At 47.3% G+C, this 16,506-nt stretch overlaps 1 protein-coding gene and 1 pseudogene across 3 annotated transcripts in view; one reads left to right on the forward strand and one right to left on the reverse strand.

Annotated features, from left to right (window-relative positions):
- The window catches only part of DPP6 (dipeptidyl peptidase like 6), an 854,635-nt gene that overhangs the window by 139,826 nt on the left and 698,303 nt on the right, over positions 1–16,506 (forward strand). For 2 of the 3 annotated variants that reach the window (XM_042976101.1, XM_042976107.1), the window contains exon 1: positions 6,325–6,564. The exons of the other annotated variant lie outside the window; for it this stretch is intronic. In XM_042976101.1, coding sequence (XP_042832035.1) covers positions 6,325–6,564 — 240 coding nt within the window. Of the gene's footprint in view, positions 1–6,324; positions 6,565–16,506 lie in introns of those variants that run through there. 3 annotated transcript variants of the gene reach the window in all.
- On the reverse strand, positions 15,254–16,428 carry LOC102953934 (annotated as a pseudogene).

The following is a 16,506-nucleotide window of genomic DNA, read 5'->3' on the forward strand; positions in this document are numbered from 1 at the left end:
GTGAGGGAAGTGATTCTGTAGGAGAGTTCTTCAGACTCCAGCAGGCAGCTCTCAGGACCTGGCCTGCCTAGCAGGTGCTGCTGGCCTTGATTTCCCCAGGCACCATCGGTCTTTGCTATGCACAGGAAGTCTCTCCTCTCTTCCCTCTTTGGGTCTTGAATCCAAATGCAGCACCTGAACCTGGGAGCCGATGAAACTGGGCTCGTCTTACTCCCTTTTGCTATTCCTGGCTGACCAGCCCTGTGTTTCTAGGCTGGATTACATCAGCCTCACACTCAGCCTCCCTCAATTTTAGTCTTGTCGTGCATTCTAGGAACACACCATATCCCCTTCCGTTTTATAACTGGAATCGTTTTTAGTGGAGGCAGATTATTTTAATCTTCTGTGTGTTTCCATTGGCCTGCACATGAGTATAATGTTCATGGAAGGATTAAATGACTCAGCATTAGCTCCGTTTTCCACTGTCCAAAGAAGACCGTGCATTTGAATGACGCGGTTTCTTTCTGTCCTTTTCTATTCCATTGTTGCTTTCAAGTAAAAGCCGAAAAACCCTTTTGGGTGACATGATGCAAAATCATCATCATCGTCATGATCATCGACATAAATTCAAAAGTCCCATGTGAGGGTTGGAGCCTCCAAAGCGGACTTGGCCTCGGAATTTCAGAATGCTTGTCATTGGTTGCAAGAGAGCACAGATAAAAGCTTTCCCTTCTTCTAGAACACAGTCATCACCTCTGTCAGTGCGAGCACTGAAAGCACTGAATTACAGAGGCTCATTAGCATGACTTTAACATTAAAGGGAAGCAGATTTAACTGAATTCATTAGACTGGGGGAGTGCTTGGTTACAAAGGGCGGGAAGCTCTGGGGGCATTTCAGAGCAGAAGTCACTGCCCTCTTAATCTAATAATACTTGATGTGTGAATTAAGACATTTCAGATAATGACATCGGGTTCAAATGATCACCGGGGACAAACAGAAACAACAGACTCTTCCAAGCCTCACGCTCCAAAAACCTTAAGAGCCTCGGAAAACACTGCGGAGGCTCTTGCTGTGTCATCAGGACATGTGACCACACAGAGGTTGGTGCCTCCTCTGGGAGGGAAAGCGATTATTTGGATAATTTTATTTTATAAGTTCTTATAAGTATTTTATAAATATTCAGTGAGCAGCAAGGAATTTGTAGAAAAAAATATATATATATACAGCCTATTGATGTTGACCCAGAGCAAGGACAGGAATGAAGGACACGAACAAGAAGGAAGGAAAGGAAGATGGAGAGCAGAGGATGTCAGGGGCAACAGGTGGCCGGCGAGAGGGAGCACCCCTGAAGGAAGGGAGGGCCAGCCCCCCACCCAACCGGGCCAGAACAGATATCTTCTCTAGGTTGACACCAGCCTTTGAGTTGAATCCGGAGCCGTTGTGCCGACTTGGCAGTGGGCTTCCCAGGCTCCTGATGATTGACGCTGTGTGTTTGCAGGTGCCCTGTGACGGCGGTTAGCTGCCCATAGAAGGGTTTGGGGTAGCGTGCACAAAATGTACAGTTGCGTAATGGCTGTATTAAAATGCAAATTCAAGTGCCGTAGGGAGATTAACATCGAAATTTATTAATTTTAGAGTAAGCCTTTTTGTTGGGTTAAAATGAATGTTTCTCTTTAGAACATATTAATTGTTAAGTACCAACTTGATATCAACTTGAAAAACCTCAAAATTAACCCCGGGCATATTTTAATTTTGTATTTTTTAAGAGCCGAGACTAAGCAGTCCCTTTTCTTGTGCCAGACACCTCCTGTTTGTGAAATTTGTAAACAGGTCATGCTATGCAGACCCTTGTTGATAGGCATCTGGCCAAAAAATATATATACTTTTATTCTTTAAAAAATTTTAATGTTTATTTATTTTTGAGGGAGAGACAGACCATGAGTGGAGGAAGGGCAGAGGGAGAGGGAGACACAGAATCCCAAGCAGGCTCCAGGCTCCGAGCTGTCAGCACAGAGCAGGACATGGGGCTCGAATTCACGAACCGCGAGATCATGGCGTGAGCTGAAGTTAGATGCTTCACTGACTGAACCACCCAGGTGCCCCCAAAATATGTATTTTTAAAGATAGATATATAGAGAGTTTGGCTGGAAATAGGCTCTGTATTTATGCATTTAGCACTGTACTTTCTCAAACTATCCAAGTATTTGTTTTGTTTCTCCCCGGTGGTATGAGTACAAGGTGATAATACCTAGTAGATACCGATGTCCAGTGTTTTAGGGAAGCCTTGCCGTGAGCGTGAGCTGCTGACCATCTCGTTCCTCTTATCTCAGGGCTTGGAAGGCATAAAAATCGTGAGTAGCGCTCTGCTCTCCTTTTCCTCACAGAGAAAGAGAAAGTGAACCCCAGGATGTAATTCTCTCCTAGAAATAGGAAAACCTCTTAGCTAATCAAAATCGTGCTTAGCCTGCTGAACTCAATATACTTTTGGTATTTTTTTCAATGCTTAGCTTGCACGTGGACCAGAAAGTCCCCTTTCTTGTCATTTAAAAAATGACCATCCACCCAAATTTTGCAGCAGCTCCTTAATTCCAGTGACTTATCATATTTGTCTTGCAATTTGGTTCCAGGGGAAAGAAACAAACACAACTTACGCCTTTATTTAATAAACAGGGGGGAAACCCCATCATATGTAACTCGGTGGGAAAAAATGGGTCAGTGGGCATGGTTTTAAGCAGTATTCACATCTTGATATGAAAGAATCCATGAAATATTTTCAAAAACAGTTTCCCACATTTATCCGGTAGGCAGATATGGAAACTATTTCAATATAGCATATTGAAGGCGTTCATTGGTGAGTGGAGGCAATTACTGACCTGTTCCCTTCTGAGACGCTCCAGTGTTTAAATACTCATTGGGAAGTTTTGCCCCTCTTCAGACTTTCTCCCCCCTATTTGAGGGATGGGGCTCCGAAAACGTTATTGAAGGCAATAAGTGAATTAATTCTGTGTCACAAACACGAAATGCCATCGTTGCAATTTTCCACAATTGCTTTTATTTTTTAAGGTTTATGTATTTGAGAGAGAGAGTGCACACATGTATATATGAGTGAGTGGGGGAGGGACACAGAGAGAGAGAGAGAGAGAGAGAGAGAGAGAGAATCCCAAGCAAGCTCCGAACTGTCAGTGCAGAGCCAGATGTGGGTCTCAAACTCAGGAACCACGAGGTCGTGACCTGAGCTGAAGTTGGCGGCTCCACTGACTGAGCCACCCAGGCACCCCATTTTATAAGTAATTTTAAATCAACATTGCTTATTATGTTGTCTGACTCATTTAGTTAGGATTTCTAAGGCTGAGCAGATTGTAATTTGAATACCTACGAGATCACTGGACAGTGATTTTTAAATTTTTTTTTTTTTTTACATTTTATTTATTTTTGAGAAACAGAGTGAGACAAAGCGTGAGCGGGGGAGGGGCAGAGAGAGAAGGAGACAGAATCTGAAGCAGGCTCCAGGCTCTGAGCAAGCAGTCGGCACAGAGCCTGATGCGGGGCTTGAACCCACAAACTGTGAGATCATGACCTGAGCCGAAGTCGGATGCTCAACCGACTGAGCCACCCAGGCACCCCTGGACAGTGATTTTTAAAAGTGAGGGACACATGTGCCTTCCGTACCTCAGTTTCAGCCTGTTCTCGTCGATATGCATACATCTAGGAAGTATTGTGTGTGATACACGAGCTATTTCCATATAAATACTGTATTTTGTATACAATGTTAGTACAAGAAATATGCAATGCTACTTCTCACAGTCTGCGTGAATAAATACATGCATATTTTATAGGAATATTACAAAAGTAAGCCCCTAGCAGCGTCTATATTTAGTGGCGGTCCGGGACCTAGATGCCTCAGGGAGCAGCACGAACCTTCCTTTCAAGTCCTGCTGGAAAGGCAGCTTCCTCCCATCAAAAGCACAGCTGGGGCCGGGGGAGGGGGGATGACAGCAAGGTTTCCTCTTTATCTAAATGTGATGACTTTTAAAGTTTCATTTCATGGCTCTAGTAATTGCTGCCTCTGTCTTCAGAGTGATGGGGGGCCGGTGACGCGCTCTGCCACCCTGGACCTGTGGGCGGGACATCTGCCTGAACCGTAGGCCTTTGGCTGGTTCAGGGCACCTCTAGCTGTCGGGATTTTGGCTTTACTTGTTTTCGCGGTGGCGTAAAGGAAAAATGTGCCTTTCAACTTCTTTCACAATCACCCTCTTCTTCATAGTGGAGGGAAACTCTAAGCAGAGGATGGGTGTGGTATAAATTCTAACTAAAACAAGGCTACCCACTGGGTTGAGATTTGGGGAGAGTGTGGAAGGGACCAGAAGGTATGTTCTCCCAGGAGGCTTATTCACCGGCATCCGGTTTCTCCCCCCTAGTTAAGGACACTGTGGGAAGAAGCAATTTCAGGACCAGGTAACTGCTTTCTCAGGGATATCTGGGCTCAGGCAGTGATGCCAGGAGATCCCCTTGGATTGAGACTCAACAAAGGCTGATGAGCCAGATATATGGCCTCACTGGCCCCGGCCTCGCCTTCCCCCCCCCCACCCCCAAACGTAGATCAAACAGTCATGAAAACCCAGGTGGAGCAGGGGCCGCCACTGAGTCCAGGAAGAATGTGAACATGAAGACGATGTGGAAGGCACCGCAAAGCGGGCAGGTGCAAACTGTCCCCTCCCCTCGGAGTTTCAGGCCCGAGTTTTGGCTGAAGCTCAAGTTGGGACCGATCTGTCCCATCTCGAGGGGCTGCAAACAAAAGGGAAGGGGGTGTAGGGACGAGACGAGAAGGAGGAGCCCCCAGATCCTCATGAAAGCCGATGGCGCGGATTCGTGAAGGAGGGAGACATTCCCCGAGGCCCGAAGGAGCAATCCGCCCCAGGGAAGGGCGGGGAGAAAGCAGCCTGCGCCTGGAGCCGGAGCCGGGCGCGCAGGCATGCTGGTGTGTTTCCACACAGGGGCGCTGGAGCACGTCTTACTGCAGCAAGACGCGCGAATGCACACCCGGAGCCTGGCGCCCTGTTCGGTGTGGTTTCTCCCGGGTTCCTTCCTCTCAGTCGGAGGCTGAGGGGGCGGAGCAAGCTTTGGAGAAGTTGCTGGCCTCCCTGAAGCCTCAGCCTCTGCCTCTGTTTACTGAACATGAAAACGGAGTTCGCGATGGACACCAATGGGTTGGGATGTGTAGGGAGGAGCGTTCCACTGAGCTGCTCGGGAGCCTTCCACCAGGCCTCCCCTGCCTCGCTTTCTATGACCCTGCCTTTCCGTTCTTGTTGAGCCCGGGGCGGGGGGGGGGGGTGGGGAGGAAAATGAATCTGTTTTCGGAGACGAGCTTGGTTTGGGAAGCAACGAGGGCTCCTTAGAAAGCTGTGTGTCCGAGCCCCTCCCTTCCAGCCCTGCTGTTTGCCGTCCCTCTCCCCACTTAGGCCCCCCAGGCCCGAGGGGTCCTGGCCGCTGTTGTTGCAAGTTAGGCGTGGAAAGCTGGAAGGAAACCCCGAGGGGGAGCGCTCGGAAGGGGGCGAGGCTGCAGCTGCGCGGGGCTCGAGCGTGTGCCCCCAGGGCGCAGCCCCACGCCGCGGATGGGCGCCTTCGGGGCTCTGCTCTTCCTTCAGTGCCCGCTCCCCCCCCCCCCCGAGCCCCCCGCGTTTTCCGCGCTCTCTTCCCGCGCACCCGGGGGCGCCACCTCCGGCGAGGCCCGGAGCGCCCTGAGCCCCTGGCGCGCTCACGCCCCCGCCCGGTCCCCGGCCCGCCCCCGCGACCCCCCGTGCCCCCCACACCCCCACCCCGCTTGCGCCGCCAGCCCCCCGCCACCCGGGCGCCATTACCCGGCCGCGCGGAGGGGCCGGTGGGGAGGGGGAGGAGGAGCCGCGCGGAGGGGCCGGGGTGGGGGAGCGCGGAGATCCGCGCTGGCTGTTCTCCCGTCTCTAGGTGGTGCCAATTCTGGGGCCTAGGCATTTTCCCTCCCTTTATGGTTTTCCGGGGATTTTTTTTTTCCTTCCTCCGGTGCCTTTGACTAGGCCGGCCGTGGCCGTGGCAGGGAGTTGAAAAAAGCGGAAAGGACCGAGCGAGCGATCGCACCCCCAGACCCCCGGCTCCGCCGAGCCGCCGGGGGAGGGGGCGGAGGAGCCGAGCCAGGCAGTCGCCCGGCGGCGACTTGAGAGTGGCGCGCGGGAGGAGCGGCGGCTGCCGCTTCCCTTTCTTCTGCGGCTTCTTCCCTTTCCCCCCCGGAGGGGGTGGGGAGCGGGGGCCCCGAGAGGGGAAGGCGCGGCGCAGAACGCCCCCCCGGGCAGCCGGCGAGGGCGCGGGCACCGATGGCTTCGCTCTACCAGAGGTTCACGGGCAAGATCAACACCTCGCGCTCCTTCCCGGCGCCCCCGGAGGCCAGCCACCTCCTGGGCGGCCAGGGGCCGGAGGAGGACGGCGCGGGGCCCAAGCCCCTCGGAGTCCCCGCGCCCGCGGCGGCGCCCCGGGAGCGCGGCGGCGGCGGCGGCGGCGCGGGTGGCCGGCCCCGGTTCCAGTATCAGGCGCGGAGCGACGGTGACGACGAGGACGTAAGAGCATCTTGGTGGGTGGGGGGCGGCGCGGGGCTTGGGGCCGAGCGCTCGGGGAGCCGCGTGCGCTCCGCATCTGCGAGGGTCGGGGTCGCCCTCGCGGCTCCCCTCCCCTCCCCTCTTCTGCCTCCCGGGAGCGCTCGCTCCTCGGCGCCGGCGCCGATCTCGGTCACCGCCGTCCCGAAGCGGGGCTCGGTCTGCAGCGGCGGCGGCCGGGAGTTGGTGCCTGAGAGAGCAGCGTCTGCGGGGCTGCGCTGCCGGGATGGGGGAAGGCTGGGGGTGGCAGTGGGTGTGTGGGTGTCTGTTGTCACTGTACAGGGGTATGCGTCCTAAGGCGACAGTTCAGCCGGTCTGCGATTACAACTTGATCTTCCTTCCTCCCTCTCTCCCTCCCTCCCTTCCTCTCTCCCTTCCTTCCTTTTTTTTCCCCCCTGCTTTAAGACTGGGGAAGATGAAGTCCCAGGCTTCCCACCTGTCACTACAATCTATGCATTGCGCCCTCCTCACCTCCTTCTTGCTGTCCCTTTACTCACGTGGCCTGCACTTCTCCCCTCTCCAGGCCACTTTCCCCTCCAGTGCGGATCGTGTGGGTGGTGATTTCCTTTTGGCAGGGGGTGCAAAACACTAGCATCCGAGGCCCAGCGTCCTGTTCCTGGGCCCGGCACAATTTTTGCTGATGGGAGTCAGGCCCTGCCTGTCTCTGTCGACCAGGCTTGGACTAATAGCTCTACCTTAGACCTGTGTTAGGAGAAAACTTCTTCTTCTGCTTGTTTCCTACTCTTCTTGGGCTGAAAGCCTGGGTTTCAAAGGTTGGATTTGCATATCACCTTAGTAACCGATGACTCAGGCTGGACAGAGCGGGCTGCTTAGATGGATGAGTCCAGCCACCTCTGTTGATCCCTTCTAGCTATTCAGATGTCCGGGGAAGACCACAAAAAGAGGCAACTGCCCTTGTTGAGACGTTCTCTTCCCCGGGGAAAAGAGAAAAATCCCAGACAAGCTCTGGGACTGACAGGGAGAGCTGTAGCTTAGCTGCTCCGGCCCCTGGGGATAAGCAGGGTGCGTTGTGTCGTGGAACCTGCTGCGTGTGCCTTGGAGGAGTTTGCTACCTGGGTGCACCTGGGCACAGGTCCTCACACAAGCCTCTCAGATAGCCTCCCCTGACAACCCAGGGCAGTACCGGTCCCTGCCCGGAGCAGGCTGTTAGGTCACTCAAACATGTCTTGTCTCAGGTCCCACTGCTTCACCATTTGGTTTTTCTTTAATAGTGCAAGGTTGGGGGGAAGGGCTTTCACAGGGACAATTCTGAAAAAAAGCCACTGAGGTTTTGTTGTTGTCACTGGTCATTTTTTGTTTTACGGAGGGAGGATGTGAAGACTGATAGGGATGACAGAAGTTTGTGGCAAGTGTAGTCTGTGTCCATACACGCACACACATGCACACACCACAGCCTGTATCAGATTTTGCACGCAACCTTCCTATTTTCTTTTGGATCATTTCCAGACTCCCCTGGTTACACAGATAGCAAGCAGAGAGATGTCCCTCACTTCAGTGGGTCAGGTCCTGCGGGAGATGTGTGGATTCTTCAGGCATCTGGTTCAAGGAACTAGAAGTCTCTGAGGAGGGGTTTTTGGGCAGTTGGTGAAAAATTCTGGAGGATTTGGTTACTGAGAATCTTGGGGAAGACAATTGAACTGCAATGCAGACAGAAATTATGCACTTTTTGCCTTAAGTCTGACTTAAAACTGTTGAATTGTTATGCTTGGAGTGAGAACAGTGCAGTTTCCATTGGATAGGCTCTAGGTGGCGCCAGGAGGAAAGAAAGGCAGTGGTTTCTGAATTTTGTTTCTGATGATCTCCACCCATCTTCCTCTCTTTTTTTCTTTCTTCTTAGTTTGGAGCATCTGGTTATAGTTCCTTCTTTTCGGTTTGATGTATGCCTGGCACCGTTTCTCAGATGAGCAAAAGGGTTGAACTGGGGAGCAAATTGGGGACCTAACATTTGAAGAGGATTTCTGCTGATGTGGCTCTGACCCGTGTATCTGACTTAAATTCAGGAAGACCTGACACCAGTGTTTTTTCCTGGAAAATTCAGAATTGTGTGTGTGTGATATGTAGGTGCAGGTATAAACATAGTGTACGTACATATAGTGTCCTTATGAAGTACGTATAAATATATGTATATATCTAAAATGTATGATGAAATCAATGAGACAGCTAAATGTGGCATCAAATTCTTGAAAGCTTTTCTCAGAAATGTTATTCAGTTTGGAAAAGTTATGTCTAAAATTTACAAAAAGATAGGTGTACATATTAAAACGCTTTTCCTTCAGGAACGGCAGGTGCATCTTGCTTGAGATACTACTAGTTTAAAAAGATAGATGTAAAAACTGCTGTTTTGATACCAGCTTTGTCAAGATGAAAGAATTGAGAGCAGTCGTTTTGCCACCCAAATGTAAACCTGAAGACATGCATGTAATTAGGAACGTATATAATAATGGAATCATAATCACGTATTACTCTTTGCATGTTGGCCCTGCCTTTTACGACATTGATTTCAGCAGTTGGGGAGCTGGGCTGTGGGTCGCGGGAGCTGTCCGAGGTGCTGAAGCATGGCCGCGGCCCCCTTCTGCACATCCTCACGCTAGAGCCTGCGGCCTTTATAGCCCTCCTGTGGCTTGTCAGTCAGGGAAGGCTGTTCCGTGGTACACAAACAGCTTTCCCGCCATGGTCACGGAGACCATGATAAACAGCATGCCTTTAAAATCCAGTGGGCCTTGTGCCTCTTGTCCCTCCATCCAAAAAGGGGGAAATAAAGTCCCATTCTTGACTTCTTTGTATATGCACACATGCCTGAATATGATTAAAAATAAGTAATTTCCGCCAAAATAAAACTTACGGTAGTCACAAGATTTAGTAGAGATGAATCAAATGCTGAGATTGTACAGCAGGTAATTAACTAGTATTGCATTTTCTATCTTCACAACCCCCCTGCCCCCACCACCACCACACCCCCTCCACGGAACCAGAGAAAAGCCTGCTTTGGCTGGATGGGTCAGTTCTGGGATGTGAGGTTAGCTCTGAAATAGAAATAAAACCAGAATACCTTTTCTATTGGAGTTTCCTCATCAATCTTAAATTTATTTAAACATAAAGTCAATTACCTGGGTAACCCCTCTGAGGAATCAATAGCCATTTTGATTTAAAATTCATTTTGTAGGTTTAAAAATTAAGTTGACTCTTAAAGGAAATGTTGCAAGAAGTGACTTCTAATGGAATTTAAGTAATTGCCAATAGGAAATTGTGACTGTGACTGATTTTAAAATACTGGATTTTGTGTCGCCCCTGCTTGCATGTTTTTTGTTTTTTGTTTGTTTTATTCCTTAAAGGACTCCGTAGGGCTTAGGCAGTAGTCTTGTTGAGGCCCCATTAGTATGTTCCTGTATTCTTCATGTTCTTTGACACGTGATTTCCTAACAATACAAACACGATGACAAACGGGATTTTAAAACAGCAAATTGGCTAAAGCAGGCGCTGAGCATCAGTCCCCTGACTTACGATGTCTGTCAGCCTGACAGGGCCAATTTCATTATCCGGTATCTTCAGCATGAGGCTTGTTCTCCAGCAACCAGCCCATTGTTCTCTCCACCTTGAGTTTTCACTGCTACGATGTCAGCATCCTGTGAATTTTTGATGGGTATTTGTCGATTTTAATGTTTTAAGTAGTTTGGCTGTACAGATATGATGTTTCTTTACCCTGCCTATGTTTGTTCTTCTGCCCCAGTGTTAATTTTCTAAATATTTAATTTCACATCATTTTCCTAATACATGAGGAAAAGACGAAAACTTTCAACTACCGATTTGGTCCCATTCTTCTCATGAGTGATTTGACAGTGCTCAGTGTCGTCATCGACAGATCATCCGTGGGGTATATCACATGAAGCTCCAAGTGACCTTTGACTTGAGGAGACAGGTGGAATCGCCATCTCACTCCTCATAACGGCGGTGCCTACAAAGTAGGTCCTATTATATGCCGAGCAGTGGAATTCGTCCCGTTTCGGTGAATATATGTTGTTGCTATTACTAATAACATTATCCCTTGATGTCACCCTTCTCCACCAGTTCTTTCTTCTCTGCCTGCAAACAGACACAAAGTCCATCCTCACTGGTCTGTTACTGCCAGGTCTGGCTATTGTCCTGTTTTTCTTTCTTGTTTTTAGTCCAACTTCTCAATCAAGTAGTCTACAACTGATTCCACCTGCATATCACCAGCAGTCTTCTTTTCCTTGTCTTTCTTGGTGGCAGACTTTGAATCTTACCGTTCTCATTGAGGAAGCTGCACACAGAGAACGTCATCGGGAGTCTGCCCTGTGTGATTCCTCTTCAGCCTTTGTTGTCACAGCTCCTGGTCTTGGTGACCACCACCCTGCATTTCCGACTTTTGCATTGCAGGTCTTTCCTGATGCGGCTTGAATTCCTGTCCTGTCTCTTTCTTTCTGAACTCGGTCTTTGAGTTCTTGGGTACATCATTTCCTCCTACTCTTAATGTAGGAGGGTGGGAGAACCTATGCTCCCCAGTTTTGGTCCTCCACCATTCTATTCTTTACCTTTCATGCTTTCTAAAGATAAATTAGATTTCAGGTAAATTAGAATGAAGGTAAAGGGAGCCGAGCTTATCCTACAGCTTCTGTATTAGAAGATGGCTAAGTAGCTTTCGTCCTCTAATATACATCCCCTCGCATTTCTTCTGAAGGTGTTTTTCTTTTCTGTTTTATAGGATTGTAGAATTAGAAGGACCTTGATGGTGACCATCTTGATCTCTCTTCTGAGCTTTTTTTCCACATGTCAAGCAACTAGACCTTACATCATTTTTGCGATGGCGACAAGACAGCTGCACGGAATGTATCCCTAACATTCCTCCTCTCTTTACGTCTGCTTATTCTAGATACCTTTCTTCCTAATCTCTTTATTTGTTGTGATAGTGTCGCCATTTCATCCGTATCCCAGCATGGTGTACCACGTATGCAATCATGTAAAAATGACATTTTCTCTATGGTTTTGTTTCTTTTTTTTTTTATATTAGATGTTTCACCAGATAACCTTTGAGGTCCCCTTATGAGTTTAATGCCATATAAAACTATGTCTTAGCACTCTGCTGGACATAGTACTTGTCCTGAAAAGTTTAGCTTTTGTACTTCAGAACGTATTTTAAATGCATAGGGAGTGTTTACTGCCTAAAACAGTCTCGCTGTCAATGTTTTGGTAAAGTGAATAATCACTCAAGTTTTAAAAATATAATTCTGTGTCTGTAAAGAATTTGCTGAAATTATAATACATCTGTAACAAAATTATATAAAATTTTGCTTACTGTCTCAGCACAGAGAATGTAGTCATAATTGGGAAATTGTCTAGATTGAAGGAAGTAAGACTCATGACATAAGCAAAGTCAGTGCTTGCTGAACCATGGGTGAAGCCAGATATAGCATCAAAAATACCTTGCCTCTGCACTACGCCTTGATTTTGTTTTTAAAGTGCCGCTATAGGTATTCTCATTGTGTCTTCATAGTCACCTTGGCTAGGGAGGAGAACCCTAACAAACAGCTGATCTGTGGGCTTGAAAAATTAATAAGGGTAAACCCAACTACTTTTCCGTTGCATGAGTCAGTTGTCAACTGTGAATGATAACAAACAGATTTCAGTGTGTTAACAAGCCTTTGGTCTCTAGAGCCAGTCACAAAAGCGTGTGTTTGCTTAAAGCCAAAGTTGTTTGTGGAAAGTGAACATTATGCCTTCTCAGTGGATTTGAATTCTGTGTAGCGCTAAGACGTCTTGAGGTGGACACGGAAGCATACTCTATTTGGCATGCTTTTTTCGTGCTGCCGGCACCCACTTTTAAATAATTTACTTGTCTGTGTTTCCTGCAGATTTAAGGAGGTCTGAAGCATTAGAGTAACATCATATTAATTTATATTTTTGAAAAGGGGATCAACTCATTTTCCTACATGAGATTAATATTCTAGCATCACTGTGTAGACAGGAATTTCTTGAGATGTTGGCTTTGGACATTTTTTTCTTCTTCATGAAATAGAGCTTTTTAATTTTGTACCTAAAGCTTTTTCTCCCGTAGAGTCAGAATGATTAATGAGTTTAATTTTTGCAAGCAACTGGCAGGAGTTGCTGAGTAAGATGTACATGCTGATTGTATATAACCCTGTTCCTTTTAATTACTCTGATGATAACAATGCATTTATCAACTGCATGCAGAATGCCTCTGTGCAATATACAATATTGATCCCTTTCATAGAGCATTGCCTATAAAAATAATATGTATAATAATCCTTTCAAAATTAAATTCTGCTTAATAAATTTGGTGTTAAGGGCATTGAGTGCCCATGTGCTGTTATGATTTGCTTTTATTTAATCACATGAGTTTGATTTTATGTACATGTAAAAAAAAAGAGAGCGAAAATCAGTCAGCCTTTCTCATTAATGACTTTTGGGACATTTATCTTTAGAATGATCTAGTATCGGGAAATTATCTGAAATAGAACATTTTAAAATTTGATAGCATCTAATTTTACAAATGAGAACTCTCCAGGTAATTATGTGAATAGTATTTGGCAAGTCACTTGTGCTCCTCAGAGAAACTCAGCCTTCCGTTCTATCCTGCGTTCTTCTCAGTATGCTCTGTGGTACCATAATTGAGTGGAGGAATGAACTTAATTGTATCATTGGACTTAAAAAGTATGAACATTATGAAATCTAACAGTTTAAATTAATTTGGTTCCAAATGGATGTGCTAATTGCCGAAGGGAAAAACAGTTTTTCCACAGTAGTCTAAGATTTTGCTCCGACTTGTTTGACGTGTTTTCCCCCATAGATTTATTTTTCTTCCTCCCTATATTTCTTGCTGTCTTTCCAGCATCATCCAGATCTGTTTGGAGCCCAGGACATGTTCAGTTTTGCCCCACAAATGATAAAGATATAGACATAGATGTAATTTTGCAGGGAGACTGGAAGCCAATGTGGCCTGGAAGGTCCAGATGATAGAATTCCAGGTAGCGAAAATTCTGCTTCCCAGAATCAGAACATCTGAGGTGACGGTGGCTTGTGCAGCAGCCAGTGGGGACAGATGCTGTACGTGAGCACAAGGCAGGGATCGGAACCTTGTAGGGGTGCCGGGAAGACGGAGACTCGGGTAGCTACAGACGCTGTTTTCTCAGGGCCTAAAACAGTGCTTAACTTAAAAAAAAACAAATTTCCTTTCACTCATGCTGCACATGTAGATGAACAGCTTGAAGACTTTAAGATCATTCCAGCAATATGCCTGATGGAAGTGAAACACACACACTCACACGCACTTTTTTTTTTTTTTTTTTTTTTTACATTCAGAGGGAACGTAAGGATTTTCCAGGGCCTCACAGTCATTGTAAAAATCAGTGTGTAAACTTCCTACAGTGCTTGGATTTCTTTGATCTCAACTTTTCCCTCACCTAACTTTGGGTCAATCTTAACATGTTTACGTAAAAAAAAAAAAAAACAACCAAAATGGAACGGGGATATAGGTATCTTTCCCAATTTGGAATTGAGAAGACCAATTTATTTTTTCTGTCTTCTGTTGTTTACTGTTTGGGAAGACTTATGTTACAGACAGAGCTACTGGACTTACTACAGCAGCTTTTGGGGATCAGTGGGAACCTTGTTGTATAATTGTGTGTATCCGTCATATTTCATGCATTGCATATTTGATGCATTCAAGGTGGCACCTGCCAGCAGGGGTGGGAGTGGGAAGGGAGTAAAGGAGCATTGGAAGAACTGCAAACAAAGGGCATCGTATAAGGGGAGGGGATTCAGCAGACGTTAAAGGTGGGAAAACACTGGCCTCCTGTCTCCCTAATAATTTTCTCCAATACACTCAGTTTTCTAAACTTTATTCACACCTTTCATATGCCTCCTGCAAAATCCAGTTAAAAAATAAAAAGAAATAAAAATGGGAAAGCTCTAAAACAGTCGTGAGAGGTGAAGTTATCTCTTCTTTTCAAGTTTATTTATTTTGTGTGTGTATGTGAGAGAGAGAGCAGGGTAGGGGCAGAAAGAGAGGGAGAGAGAGAATCCCAAGCAGGCTCCAGGGCAGAGACCAGCATGGGGCTCGATCCCACGGCTGAGATCGTGACCTCAGCCGAAGTCAAGAGTCAGATGCTTAACCAAGTGAACCACCAGGTGATCCTTTCCCATTTCTTCTTGAGAGCTTTTAGAGTTGTGGGTGTTCACGGCCCCAAGAGGGGGTCCACTGCAGTGTGAATGGTCCAATTACTACAGACGCCTTTCTCTCTCTCTTTCTTTCTTTCTTTCTTTCTTTCTTTCTTTCTTTCTTTCTTTCTTTCTTTCCCTTTCTTTCTTTCTCTTTCTTTCCTTCCTTCCTTCCTTCCTTCCTTCCTTCCTTCCTTCCTTCCTTCCTTCCTTCCTTTCCTTCTTTCCTTCTTTCTTTCTTTTGTGTGAGCAATCATCTGACATGTGAAAAGATGCAACAAAATTTAAAATGATACCAAAATGTCAATTTCAGAACGACAGCAAAAAGTGAGCGCATATAGCCATCCTCTGCTTGTAACAGAGCAAATGGGTCAGTGGAATAATTCACGCTGTGGCATATTGCTGTATGGAGTGGCAGTAGGAAAAGTTGGTAAAGGAATTAGAACTCAAGGGCTCCGTGTTCATCTGGCATCTGCTGAATGTTGCACCTGTGGTTAGAAATGTACATGATGGGAATTCAAGGGATCTTCCAGATCCTTCCGGTCCTTTGTTTCAGGTCGGGGTCGACAGTGGCCACAATGTGACACTTGTGCCGAGTCACCGCCTGTACTGAGCAGTCATCTGCATAGATTCTCTCCTGTGTGCCTGGTAATTGTTCACATCTTGGGTCCTTGACAGTCCGTAGCCACTCCAGACTTCTGTCCCAGTTTCTCAATTTCAGCCATTACACAGTCAGCTATTCAGGGATACACTTGGCATACAGGCAGTCTGGCATTGATTGTACTAAGTTTGACTTTAATGGAAAAATTGATAAAGTTGGTGTCAAACAGGATGTGGTGAGGTGGGCTCAGCTGTGTGTTATATTGGAGGAATAAGTGGGAAGGATGTTGGGACACTTCTCTTTTCCTGAGTGCACTGGGATCTTTGCTTTCTTTTCAGGTTGTAATTTTTAATTGTTATATTTTATTTTTGTGTGTGTGTGAGAGAGAGAGAGAGAGAGAGAGAGCACATGAGCAGGGAAGAGGGAGAGAGAGAGGGAGACACAGAATCTGAAGCAGGCTCCAGGCTGTCAGTACAGAGCCCGATGCGGGCCTTGAACCGACAAACCGTGAGATCGTGACTTGAGCCGAAGTTGGACACTTAACCGACTGAGCCACCCAGGCGCCCCCCTTTTTAGCGCTGAATCTGTCCATTAAGCATCTGATCTTAGAGACTAAACATTTGCTTCATGGCCGCCTACTTTCTTGCTTTCTTTCGCTTCCCCACGTTCATGCCGCACTCTTGTTCTTGTGGAAAGATGCTTCCACAAGCATCTTGTGCTTCTCCATGGCTTCTCCTCACCAACCCTCATTGCCGTAGCATCTGAGGAAGGACAGAGCTGTAGACGAAGCCACGTGGTCCCCTGTCTTCCCTTCTCATTTTGTTCCTGCCTCAGGGAGCACTTCCCTCTCTACCCACCTTTACAGGTCTTCTCAGGAATATCCATGGAGGGGATGGCTGTAGTGTTCTAGGACACTCGGGCTGCATCATAGAATACCCAGCTGCTTTCGCAGGGGAGTTCCTGGGTCCTTCTCATCATGCGCATCGGTCTTTTCCCGTGTGCAAACGTCTGCTCTCCATTGCTAAGTGTGAGGGCACCGTGCTGCGGGGGAGCTGCCAACTCCCAGGTGAGTGCACCTGTTAGCGGCGCCT

Source organism: Panthera tigris, chromosome A2 (assembly GCF_018350195.1).
Source record: "Panthera tigris isolate Pti1 chromosome A2, P.tigris_Pti1_mat1.1, whole genome shotgun sequence".
Taxonomy (NCBI): Eukaryota; Metazoa; Chordata; class Mammalia; order Carnivora; family Felidae; genus Panthera; species Panthera tigris.